This window comes from Eucyclogobius newberryi, unplaced genomic scaffold (assembly GCF_026437365.1).
Source record: "Eucyclogobius newberryi isolate DKJ021-1_F unplaced genomic scaffold, fEucNew1.0.hap1 SCAF_21, whole genome shotgun sequence".
NCBI classification, from domain to species: Eukaryota; Metazoa; Chordata; class Actinopteri; order Gobiiformes; family Gobiidae; genus Eucyclogobius; species Eucyclogobius newberryi.
Window position 1 is genome coordinate 18556182 of NW_027315846.1, and position 13876 is coordinate 18570057.

The 13876-nt window shown below is 43.6% G+C and overlaps 1 protein-coding gene across 1 annotated transcript; it reads right to left on the minus strand.

The window, feature by feature from the left end:
• Positions 1 to 2096: 2096 nt before the first annotated feature.
• inf2 (inverted formin 2) lies at positions 2097 to 9102 on the minus strand. Its single transcript, XM_072457193.1, has 5 exons — positions 8872 to 9102; positions 6079 to 6489; positions 3223 to 3338; positions 2967 to 3126; positions 2097 to 2134 (listed from the first exon to the last, which is right to left on the minus strand). The coding sequence occupies exons 2-5, from the start codon at positions 6473 to 6475 to the stop codon at positions 2097 to 2099; spliced, it is 711 nt and encodes a 236-aa protein (XP_072313294.1). The 5' UTR covers positions 6476 to 6489; positions 8872 to 9102.
• Between the last annotated feature and the right edge of the window lie 4774 nt (positions 9103 to 13876).

Here is a 13876-nt window from a genome sequence, read left to right on the forward strand (position 1 = left end):
GGGTAAGCCCCGCCTAAATCCCCCCCCATCTAGTTTCTGTGCACAATACTACATATTCACTCTATAACTGCAAACTAAAGACAAAACTGCCAATCTGATAAGATTTTCTCCCGCTAACCTGCTACATTAGTTCTGTTCAGAAGCTCAAATCAGACATAGTTTTTGAAAATGTAATGAAATTACTACTGGCTGGCTTAGAACAGAAGAAATAGTAAAATTGTGATCGGTCAATTGTTTTGAATTTTGCAATTTGTAATTTTGCAGTAATTAAATATGTAGCAGAATTTAAAAATATGGTTTACCTTACATGAAAGGGGTTTTTTTTTATATAGTGCGTTAATTTTGTTGATACTTTTTTGGCCACACTATTTTGACTGAATAATGCGAGAGAATTACCAGTAACAGTCCTCAGTTTCTGCCAGTTGAGCTTCTTCATTCTCAGGGTGGGGCACCGGTGCGTCCGGAGAGAGGCACTGCGGCCAAGGCTCTGATCGCTCTGGGCCACTGTCATGTCCATGCCGAGAGGAGGGGGAGGCGGGGGGCCCATGCCTGGTAAGGGAGGGGGAGGTGGGGGGCCCATGCCTGGTAAGGGAGGGGGAGGTGGGGGGCCCATTCCAGGTAGAGGCGGAGGTGGTGGTGGGGCCATACCAGGTAGAGGCAACCCTGGAGCACATGGAGGCAGAGGAGGTGGTGGTGGAGGCGGGGGAGCTCCAAACAGTCCTGGGCCTGGCAGTGGTGGAGGAGGAGGGGGAGGAGGCGGTGGCGGTGGTGGAGGAGGAGGAGAGGCACATAGTGGTTTCTGAGGAGAGATTTGGATTTTGTCTGTCTTGCCGTTGACATTCTGACCGTCTGTTTGTACCGCTCTGTCAACTTTGCCCAGAAGTCCATCCAACTCGTGCTGTCCCTGGTAGCTCTTCCTTTTGGAGAACATCAGCCGCTGCATGATCTTCTCACCGGAGCCCATCTGAGCTACAGGCAAACACACATCAGTCATGTTAGGAATGTTAGGTCATTTTCACACACATTTGGGCACTCTGGGGAGGGGCCCAGAGCTCACTTGGAGTTGGTCCAGTAAGTTTGGTCCATGTTCACACGTTTACCATTCCTCTATTCATATTGTTTATCTTAACACTGATTGGCCTTTTCCACTTGCGCATCATTCTCACTGCACCTTTATTCTTGCCTGCATCTACTAGTCAAATGACCATTTATAGAATAGTCTGTGTGGCTCGTTCTGTTTGCGCCGCAGATAAACAAACTGTGTTTTGTGTTGTTTTGTGCCAGGATGAGAACAAACAAATTAAAAATGAAACGCTTGATAACTGTAGCATCTTTGCCTCAGCTGTAGAGAAATTGAGAAAATGATCATTATCTTATCATTTGTTTTAGTATTGATAAAGTTTTCATATTGTAATGAATTGGTTTCATGTTAGCGACAAACTTCTGTCAACCTTTGTTTTAAGTGCTTGCTGAATCATCATAGTATCTCTCTGAGTGGATCATGTGCTGGCCTTTAGACCAGGTTTACATGAGGTGAATGTTATCTTACAGTCTTGTGCCACAAGGAGGGCTCGGTTGATGATGGCTTCCACTGTGACCCATATATCTGTGCGCTCTGGTCCAAGCAGCAACAAGGCTTGTAGAATAGACAAGAGCTGAAGAGAGGCCGGAGAACTGCTCACCTGTGAGGGCAAGTCAAAAAATAATTTAAATTAAAATATGGCACCACTTGATTGTATATTTCATGCTTTGCAGCTCTTACTTTGTTGAAAAGTGTGGTGAAAACCTCCAGGTGGTTGCTCATGTCAATGCCACCATAGAGTCGCAGCATCTCTTCCTCATCTTCAGCCATAGCCTCTTCAAACGCTTCACATTGAATCATCAAATCCTCATCCTCCTGCTCCCTGTGCAACACGGCATGGACACAGTTAAACTTCTCTAAATGTCATCTGCAGACACAAACAAGCTAACCTTTTGCACTAAATACAACAATTAATGGAAGTTGCCTACAAAAAAACAGTTTGAAATAATGACAGGCTTTCAAACGATTTCACACCCAAAAGAAATGTTTGAGTTCAGGCATTAAAAGGAAATGCTCACCTTAATTTGGGGAGAATATCAAGTAGTTGAAGGCCTATAAAGAACAGTAAAACAGTGAATCAGCACTCAGCAAGTCTCAACAAAATCTTTGTTATCTTAGAATTGGGGATCATTCACAGAGGCAGATAGGATTTTGGAAAGTGAATGGTGATGCAGTTGAGCAATCAAAAAAAGAGGCGTGGCCAATCAGACAAATTAACCAATGGTAAAGGGTTAGGTCTGGAGGTCTTTTTTCACACGCTTGATACTAATTTGATCTCAAACTAAGCAGCTACAGGTTTGGCAGCGTTCGTTTTTTTTGTCCAACACATAAAGGATAATCTCTCAAAAGGTAATAGCATGAAAAGGCGCTCAACAGTGCTGCCCATTTTGAACTTTGTTGTGGTTCTGAAAGTAAACTTCCTATAAAACTTAAAATTTTGCTAAATGTTTGAATAACTTAGCATTTTATAGTTTTAGAAACTAAAAAAAGATTTTAAATACAATTTTAGCTATTGAGGACACTTAATATATTGTATTTTTGGAACGCCTATGGGAAATAAATGGGAAAGTGGTCAGCCTCTTAAAACATATAGACAAGGCATTTTACATGACAAACAAATAAAACAATAGAGTGGTAAATCACCCTTGGTGCTCCATAACAATCGGTTGTACATAAAGACTTATAATTGTGTATTTTATCAAAGTAAAAATGGGGCCATTGAACACATACATGGGCAGCCCTAGTAACAGAGAAGTTTGTATTACAGTGGGCGCTAAAAGCCGACCTCCCCTTTGCTTGCTCTTTCTGCATTTATACCATCATAAAAAAACAGACATTCTATTATGTGAACTGGGCAGTAATATGAAGTAAAATGGAAACGTACCAATAAATTCCTTTCGCATTCTGTCTCGCTGCCTGAGGTCATCGCTGCCAAAGATGATAGCATTGATCACGCTGAGCAGAGTCACCATGTAGGGGACATTATCTGTGCCTTGCAACTCATTCATGATCACACTGAACCTGTACTGTTGCATCTTTACACCCTGTAGAATAAAGTAAAGCAGTAAGTGTTGGTGCATATTGTTCACCACTAGATGGCATTGTAGAAGGAAACGTGAAGAAAAGAATTGGACACTTACCTTGTAGTGGTCGAGGGAATCCAAGGCAAGGCGATGTCCATCTGAGGAAAACATGCTGAGAGCGGCCAGCAATTCAAACACTTGCTTCTTCACCATAGTGTTTGAAGTATCCAAAGCTACAGAGCGTCATAAAAATATATACTTTAAGTTAGTGTAAGTCCATGATTCAGTCAGTAGTTTTACTGTGGTTCAAATGTAATCAGTCTCCCTCTTCCCAGACTCAAAGAGTGTTTTTTGCCTTTTAATCATTTCCAGTTGGACATTGCCCCCACAGAAGTATTGATATGGACCAGAAATATAGATTAAAAGGTGTGTTTTGAAGAGTTGAACAACAAACTATGATGTTATGGTGGTATATAATTTCAGGATGTCAAGAATTTGCCTTTTAACCAATATTTTATAAAAAGTAGGCCTGCAACGATTAAACAGAATCATCATGATCATTTTAATTAATAATACCATTTATTTGTAAATATGTAAAAGACTTCAGACACCATGTTTCAGTTTATTTGGTTGAAAATGTGTTCATAAATTGTCAGTCTGCTCATCTCCTGTCTGCTAGTATCGTTACACTGTGCCAGTCAGCCACGCCTCCTCATCAGGCCACTCCCTACACCCGTCTCTGCTCCGCTCTACCTGTTGGCCACGCCTCCTCATCAGGCCACTCCCTACACCCATCTCTGCTCCGCTCTACCTGTTAGCCACGCCTCCTCATCAGGCCACTCCCTACACCCGTCTCTGCTCCGCTCTACCTGTTGGCCACGCCTCCTCATCAGGCCACTCCGTACACCCGTCTCTGCTCCGCTCTACCTGTTGGCCACGCCTCCTCATCAGGCCACTCCCTACACCCGTCTCTGCTCCGCTCTACCTGTTAGCCACGCCTCCTCATCAGGCCACTCCCTACACCCATCTCTGCTCCGCTCTACCTGTTAGCCACGCCTCCTCATCAGGCCACTCCCTACACCCGTCTCTGCTTCGCTCTACCTGTTAGCCACGCCTCCTCATCAGGCCACTCCCTACACCCGTCTCTGCTCCGCTCTACCTGTTAGCCACGCCTCCTCATCAGGCCACTCCCTACACCCGTCTCTGCTCCGCTCTACCTGTTGGCCACGCCTCCTCATCAGGCCACTCCCTACACCCGTCTCTGCTCCGCTCTACCTGTTGGCCACGCCTCCTCATCAGGCCACTCCGTACACCCGTCTCTGCTCCGCTCTACCTGTTGGCCACGCCTCCTCATCAGGCCACTCCCTACACCCGTCTCTGCTCCGCTCTACCTGTTAGCCACGCCTCCTCATCAGGCCACTCCCTACACCCGTCTCTGCTCCGCTCTACCTGTTGGCCACGCCTCCTCATCAGGCTACTCCGTACACCCGTCTCTGCTCCGCTCTACCTGTTGGCCACGCCTCCTCATCAGGCCACTCCCTACACCCGTCTCTGCTCCGCTCTACCTGTTGGCCACGCCTCCTCATCAGGCCACTCCCTACACCCGTCTCTGCTCCGCTCTACCTGTTGGCCACACCTCTTCATCAGGCCACTCCCTACACCCGTCTCTGCTCCGCTCTACCTGTTAGCCACGCCTCCTCATCAGGCCACTCCCTACACCCGTCTCTGCTCCGCTCTACCTGTTGGCCACGCCTCCTCATCAGGCCACTCCCTACACCCGTCTCTGCTCCGCTCTACCTGTTGGCCACGCCTCCTCATCAGGCCCCTCCCTACACCCGTCTCTGCTCCGCTCTACCTGTTGGCCACGCCTCCTCATCAGGCCACTCCGTACACCCGTCTCTGCTCCGCTCTACCTGTTGGCCACGCCTCCTCATCAGGCCACTCCCTACACCCGTCTCTGCTCCGCTCTACCTGTTGGCCACGCCTCCTCATCAGGCCACTCCCTACACCCGTCTCTGCTCCGCTCTACCTGTTGGCCACACCTCTTCATCAGGCCACTCCCTACACCCGTCTCTGCTCCGCTATACCTGTTGGCCACACCTCTTCATCAGGCCACTCCCTACACCTGTCTCTGCTCTGCTCTACGTGTTAGCCACGCCTCCTCATCAGGCCACTCCCGACACCATGGATCTACCTGTCCCTACATCTTCAGTGCTAGATTGTTCTCGTGTCATGCCTGACTTTTCAGTGTTTTTCCCCAGACTTATTCCCTGTTGCCGACCTCATCTGTCCCTGACCTGCCTGCCTCGTCTCTGCCCTGGATATTACCTCAGCCTTCTGTCTTCAACCATGAGTTTCGCCTGTTCCCTCCTGGTTAGACACTTGCTTGGCTTTGTGGCTAAACCGCTCACCACTGAACTTGTCAGCCAGCCAGGTAATCCAACCGTGGCTGGCTTTGCAGTCAGTCAGCGACTCTAGACTCACTCGAGATCGGATCTCGCAGAAGATCACCACGAGCCAAGACTTTACACCCTGCCACTGTATAAACTGTTAAAACTGCTGTGATAATAAAGGTCATTACCGACTGATATTCCGTCTGCCTGTGCTGCCTTTGAGTCCTCACCATACCCGTGACAATAAATTATTCTTGTCTTTTTAGTCTAATCAACTAATTGAAAAATTGACCCAATAACCCTTCTCCTATATCTAACTCGTCAAAATCAAAGGGGTATGTTTGAATTTAGTGTTAAGAATAAGCTTTTGGAAAACTAATGATTCAAAAGTGCAAAATTAACAACTTGGGATCTGTAAAATTTGGGCTTTCCATTCCTAATCATTTTGCGATGTTGTTCACACATTAAGACCAGAGGAAAATCAAACTGTCTAATTGGTTTGTAATTGTTTACTTGTGTATAATCTGTTACTGTAATAAAAAGTAAACATCATTTCCTAGTAGAGCGCTGTGAGATTCACCTTGGGAGAGCTTGCGGATGTAGCCTTCGTTCTCGATAATGAAGTGTATCCCTGCAGAGGAGTTCATGACCGCACGGACACAGTTGACACAGGTGAGCTGCAGCAGGGCGTCTGCGATCCTGGAGCAGCCTCGTCCCGACAGGCGGTCCAAGGCTTCCAGCAGGAGGTCCAGCCCGCTCAGCTCCAAAAACTGCACCATCCATGTCTGGTCACTGCCCTCCAGACGCCTCTTCAGTCCGGAGTAGTTGACCACAGTGGGCACCTGCAGCAGCCGGATGCACAGCTCCGGATCGGCGCTCTCCAGGTTGGCTTCCTGTGTAGTGTCGGAGTCCTGGGATGACCCCAGGCGACCTCGCACCGCTGCCCATTTATTTTTGCAATCCGATTTGTCCGACATTATGGCTGAAAAATCTACACAGGAAATACAAAATTATGTCAGGTTTAGAGGAAGCTCATTTCTGAGATAACTTTTCAGGATATGTAATTAGGACATATGCTTTAAAGATACAACATTGGATTGATCACTTGGGTTAAAAATGTTATCCTGCGCAAAGGAAGCAGACCAAAACAAGACATTATCAGTGAGGGGAAACGAGAATAGGAAATGACAAGTTGGCACATTGTGGATGAGTCAGAGATGTTTGACAGCTAGCCAGTGCTATCCCATGCATTCCCCTTTAATCCTGCATAAAAGACTAAACTTACTGTCAGCTCATCCAATGTCCAAACAGCTGGGCTCAACAAAAAAAGAGAGCCAGGGGTGGGCACTGAACTTAGACGGATACTAGAACTAGTATAACCTAAATTTGACACCGACCTGATTACACGTTTAGGTCCCACCAGAGCACCTTCTGCTATAGAAGTCCCAGAGCACAGTTTCCTCTTTTATCAACAAGACACACCCTCCCACTTGTCAAATATGTTCACTACAGTCCATGTAGTTGGTATGAACACATAACTACCCGCTGCTAAATCAACAAGCAGCAAAAAGAGCTTCTATGTCTGATATTAAACACATATTCTGTGTCTACTGTTCTGCTGGTTTAGACTTGGCAAAGACAGATTCACAGATTGAGCAAAGGTGTTAAGAAAATCTGAAAACGTTTCTAACAGAACTGTAGTATTCCTTGTACAGAGAAGTAAGGCCTTGGAAATAGCTGGTTGGGGGTGTATGTTCTACCCACGAGCATGACTCAGATTTCACAGGTAAGAGGAAATAACAACTTACAAAACATCCCCAGCCAATTGGGTTTAAAATCAAGTCTTTTCTAGACGTTTGTCACATCTGACTGCTGCATTAGTTCTGCTGCCAGTGTGTTACCGTGGCAGCAGCAGCAGCCACACAATGGAGATTCACAAAAGGCCTCTTCACAAAGCTGTGTTCAGACAAATGCTCCCTTAACCCGGTCTGCCCAATGAGAAAGAACAAAGCAAGTGAAAAAACCTCCACCTTCCCAGCACTGTTAAATCCATCAGCCTCTATCACTGACTGACTTCTGAGTCATGAAAACTTGTGAAGACACTGAGCAGTGTGAGATGGACTGAAAATGGAGTAGAATGAATTCTCTCCCAGAAAAGCCAAAGTTGTGAGTCAGAACACTTGAAAAGAAACTTTTTAGGAGGAAGGAAAGGACTTTCCTGGCTCAGGAAAGACATCATGCGATAAGCATGCTGCATATGAACTCATGTTCCTCTTTTTGAGTATTTTTATTTCATGTGTTTATTCCTCTCCATTGGATTTTTTTTTTCCAAGAGCATGTTGCATAATCGAAGAAATACATTTGCATTCTTGGTGCACTTCTGAAATGATCCGTTTGATGTGCTGACCTTGTCTGCCAGCGCTCCCACATGCCTAACACTAAAAGCAGTCTGATTCACAGTATTCAAGTCGAACCTTCTGATGTGTCCTCTGGTTCAGCCGCCCCCACATCAGCCCACTCCTCCTGTACAGCAGCAACACTTAGGTATGAGCAGGAAACATCACCAGCTCTTTAATCACACAAAAACATATGCACTTATAAAGACTATGAATATTAACACAGATATAACTCTTTTTATATCAGCCCAGTCTTGCTAAATACTTAATACACTTGGATATTTTTTTTATTGGGTTTGGTCAACTATTTTACTGCATGATGCAGACTGTCTAAAGATACAGTGGACTATGAAATGAATGGTTAAGCCAGCAATTAATATACAGAATAATGATTGCGACACTGGCCATCATTTAACTCACTGCAATAACCGTGCACTCCTCAGTTTCCCCCTTCTTTTTAGGGGAGGAACCATCTGCATATTTCTGGAGTTTTTTGTTTTTGTGGCTCTCTGTCTGGGCACTTTCTGAGTATTGTGATGTTAATACAAACATCTGGCCCACGTCAGAGAGAATGGAGGACTGCCAACATAATTGGGGCTGAATAGAACAAGCTTCAACATATCACAAGACATTCAGCTTCTGGTTCTCAGGAACTCTGTCAACGATCCCTCCATTCCGTCCACGATGAGGATGAGAATACGGGATGGAGGACGGTGGCACCAGAACACCATTCGACAGCTGTGCAGTGCATACATAAGTAATTACAAAATGATTGTTGGGAAGAACAAGAGTCTGCGTTTGTCACTTTGGAATGTTTCCCTTTCTTGCCCCTGACTATAACGGGACCCATCGCCCCATCGGCTCATAAACACACATTCTTTGCAGAAAAGCAACTGAAAGCAAAGGTGACTGCGAACCTCTATATTATTATACCGTTACACGTGAATACACCATGTGTATTGATAAGGATGGCTTACCTGGCTTTATTCCATAGATTTGGACATTAAAAAAAATAGCATCCTCTTGCGTTTCTTGTGTTTTAAAGATGTGATTGTCCTCTAATATGGCATCTTACTTATTGTCAAAGCATGATACGCTGGGCTGGTGAAAGTGCAGGCACAGTGTCCGTGTGGTATGCGGGTGGCAGCTCGTTCAGAGCGTTGCGGCCACATCAGCCCTTTAAGTCATTTGGGAGCGCGAGATTGTTCACGTCAAGTGCGCACAGGGTTTGGCACAAACATCCTGCTACTACTTTCAAAATAAAAGCAAAAACGCGAACCCTTGTGATAACTGCGTGCACAACTTTGGTTCCAGTAAAAGACATGAAAAACATGTGTCTATGTGTCTAAAAAAGTAAATCATATGATTATTAATTTTCTCCACAAGCACAAATTCCGCAACAAAATTAATTTGAATTAAAACAAAATCTAAGTTATGACTATAAATTGTGAAAAATATGAATAATATTTTCATAAAGTTCACATTCAAACTGGCCAATTTCCTGTTTCTTGTCATTTGCCACTATCAAACTTGACCAGAGATTGCGCTGCGGTGGACCCATGGTGGACCCTCTTCATCAGTCCCCATCAGCCATGACATGTACGTCCCTTCATTTAGACCAGGTCAAAACCAGGACAAAACCAGGCCTATTCTAGGTGCTATAGGCTTGGCCAGGACCAAAAGTAATTGTAAGTCATTTAAAAAGAGCAGGAAAACTGCCCACTTAACCTACATATAAACAATAGAAGAATCATCAGTAGTTTGTTTTGTTTCACAGCTAATATGCATCTGGAATTGTATTATTTTTAAGGTTTTGAAGACACACTTGTTTAAAAAAATAAATCATTTTCTACCGCATGTTCTTGTTAGGGGTCGTAGGTGACTGGAGCCTATACCAGTGACTTTGGGCCTTAGGCGGGGGACAGGGCCCAGATCACACAACTCTACTAGGGGCGATTTACCCAACACATGCATCTTAGGACAGTGGAAGGAAAACAAAAACAAAAATAATGAGGCTAGTAAATGTAATCCAACTAGGCATATATATTTTTATTATAATCACTTAGATTACAGGCTTATCTTATCTTTACCGTAAACAAGTATTTGATTACAGTAATCCTTTACTTTGTAACCAGTTACTGCCCAACACTGGACCCTAAAAACCTTTAACATTTTAGGACCTATGAGCTCGGAAAGCTGACAAGATATTTTAGTGTCCGCCACGTTATGTCTATTTTCAGGGGAATTTTAGTGCCTTTAGCTCTTTGGGGGTTCTGCTGCATGTGAACTATTAGCAGACTGAATATTACAGGGTGTAGGAAGACTTCTTTGTAGAGCACTGTGTGTATCTGTGTCATTCATGTCAAGTGTTTGTCTTGATTTGAACTCGACTTTTCCCCAATTTATTTTAGGCCGTGGCTACAGAGCCGCGGCGCGGTGAAATAGCCCAGCAGTTTCAGGAGCCGCAGCACGAAATAGCCTAGCAGTTTCGGCCACGCGAGCGGCTGTGTAGACACTCCCTTTACTTTAACATCATGAGTTGAAAGCTTGTGAAATCAACCAGCTGGAGCAGCCGGCGCAACTCCTGTGCGTTATTATAATTATAATTAAAAACATATTTATTTATTTACTAGACAATGGTTTTATCCGTGCGAGTATCCCTGTGAGTAATGGGCATTTTGACATGGGGTTATAAAGAAACGAGACACACTTTTCCAACAGAATTCCCTCCAAACATGAGATGTACATATATTTTCCCACTCTTCATCATCCAGAACAAAGTGACCCTCTCTTTCCAATTTACTCTTCATGTAATCAGTAGAGTGGCTGCTCAGATTGTTAATACATTTCCCCTTGAAAGTTCAGATTTATAAGCTTTAATAAATATTTCAGTAAAGAGTTATGTTGGTCATCATTCTTTTTTATTTCCTGATTATAAAAACTCCTTATTTGTACATACCTAAATAAAAGTCCTGTTTCTCTATGCAAAAGGATCCTTTCAACTTATCAAAGCTCTTCAAATGATTCTCCTTTACAATCTGGTAAAATACCTTTATATCTTTTGTTGTCCAGACTATAAATCTTGAGTCTGTTCTGTTAGGTGTGAAATTTAAGAATTTAACATTTTTGTTTAGTTTGTATGTTTTGATTAGTTCCTTCCATGTTGTAAGAGCAGATGTCACCCATATATATAATAATAATAATAACAATACATCTTTTATTTATATAGCGCTTTTCAGGGACCCAAAGACGCTTTGACATATACAAAAAGCGGGGAGGAGATGAAGGCATGGATGAGGGGTTCAGCAGCGGGGAGGGTGAAGCAGTGTCTGATTTTGGCGATGCAGCGGAGGTGGAAGTATGAGGTCTTGACGATGTGGCTGACATGGGGAGTGAAGGAGAGGGTGGGGTCCATGATGACACCGAGATTGCGTACCAGGGTGGAGGGAGTGATGGTCGAGGTATCAATGGTAAGTGAAAAGGGACCAGTTTTATTGAGAGTGGATTGGTGCCAATGAGGAAGAGCTCTGTTTTGTCACTGTTCAGTTTGAGGAAGTTTTGAGTTAGCCATCTTTTTATTGTAGAGATGCAGATTTCGATGTGGGTGAGGGGAGGGTTTTGGGTGGATTTGGTGGTGACGTATATCTGGGTGTCGTCAGCGTAGCAGTGGAAGTCCAGGTTGAGTTGGCGGAGGATGTGACCAAGGGGGAAGAGGTAGCAGATGAATAGGAGGGGGCCGAGGACTGAGCCCTGGGGGACCCTGTGTTGCTGGGGGTGGATGAGTGACCGGCGAGGGAGATGAACTGTTGCCTGTTGGCGAGGTAGGATGTGAGCCAGTAAAGTGCACCCATGGGTTCTCAATCCAAATGGCTCAGCCGTTTGTAATCTGCCAGTAAGGCCTGCACAGGAACCAATGGCACAGCATTAATCTCAATGTTTTACCATTGAGCTTCACATTCTTCACACCAGTATAGCGAGGCTCTGATCTGATCTGAAATAAAGTAATTATTCAAACAAGGTAAACCCCAGCCTCCTTTTTTTTCGATAGTTGTAAAGATTTGAATCGGGGACGGGTTTTTGTTCTTTGCCATATAAATCTTGAGATTATTTTATTCCAAACAGCCGGCTGGGGATAGAAATCTGAAGAGTCTGGAACAGATAGAGAAATCTGGGCAAAACATTATTTTTTATAGTTTCAATCCTTTGACTTAGGCTTAAATTAAGTTAAGATAAGGTTAAATTTTACATATCGTTTTTCTCCAGAATAGTTGATAGGTCTCCATGAAGTACCACACCTAAATATCTAAGAGATTCCATTTAAATGGGTAAATCTTTTTGAAGGTCAGAGGTTGCCAGTAAGAGATAACTTCAGTTTTTTGTACATTTACTTTGTATCCAGACATTGGACCAACTTTTTGAAGAAAATTCATCACATTGGGTATGGAAATGTCTGGTTTGGTCAAATGCAATAGCAGTCAATTTTGTGATATGTCCCATCAATTATAACACTGTGAATTATGTCTAATATTAACTAATCAATCAATTGATATTGACGTGGTTTGCTTAAGATGTTGTGTAGTTACAAACAAATAAAAAAGCTTATTTTATCAAGTCAAGTAACTTTGCATTGAGGACTCCAGAAATTAACTTTGATGGGTAGAAAAGGTTCCATAGCCCCAAAATGTCTGGAAAAGGTGGGCGGAGCTTCACCATCAGCATAACTTTTTCATGCATATCTGCTATGATTATAACATGCAGTTTGGCATTGAGGGACTTTATTCAGCTATTTTATGATTAAGTTATGCTCATAGAGGATGTGTAATCAAAATACAAAATGGTGGCATACATTTTATTTTAAAAAGGAGCAACCACCTATTTTCCATCTTTTTAGTGCATGAATACAACCCATAAGGCAAAGGTTAATTTATAGGCCAAGGCCTAATAACTGATACACGCTCTTGTTTGATACAGCCTGATAAAAGTCTGTGAATATGGTTTATTTGAGGATATCAGCTTTGCCTATTTGATAATGTTTCCATGAATGTGAGCTAATTTACAAATAAGCCTACAAAATCCAAACCCACTCCCAGTCTAGTTTTTGTGCTAATTGGCTAGTGAACTGTGGACATAACAGTTACAACAATGGATTACATTTGTGTTGGCTTGTCTGCCGATAGCAGGATGTTTCTGTTATTCAGCTGTTGTGCTAAGCTCAAAACACACACGGACATGTTTACGCAGTGGGAGGAGAAGTAAGTGGGCATGTTGGGTAGGTTAGTAAAAAAAGCTGATTAAAAGTAGTTTTTGTTGTTCCAGTGATTGAGTTGAGAGCTTGGCATACAAGGGGGTGTCCAAACTTTTTTCCACCAAGGACTGCATGTAGGCCACAGACTGGTGGGTCATGCAGATACATTTTACACTTTGATATATTTAGCCTACTTTCAATAAGGCTGGGAACATTACTTTTAGGTCTGTATCACAATGCAGTTTGATGTTAAAGTGGTAGTATTACAGCCTCAGGAGGCCTGAGGGCCAACAAAAGATGAGAGCCACATTTGGCCATAGTTTGGAGACCTGCCAGATGGATGTTTCTTTTCGTCTAGATTACACAATTTAAATATAACTTAATGTATGGCACTTGGCTCTGTGCACGGAGCAGCAGTTGGCGATTTATTTTTAAATTGTTATGCCTCAACAGTAGAATCAGCTTTAGCATTGAGACACAAACATCCCTGTATAGACCATCCCTGGTCCCCAAGTGTCCTTTGGGGAAGTTTTCACCTGTTTTGTATTGCCTTGATTTTTATTGTGAAGCACTTTGGTAACTTTGAGTGTTGCAAAGGGCTCTATAAATAAAGGTTGATTGATTGATTGATTGATTGATTGTAATGTCTTTAACATGTTGTCAAGGAGATCCACCTCAACACGCTGTTCACTGCCTGAGCTTATTCATTTTAGACTGACTTGGTGAAAACTCCATAG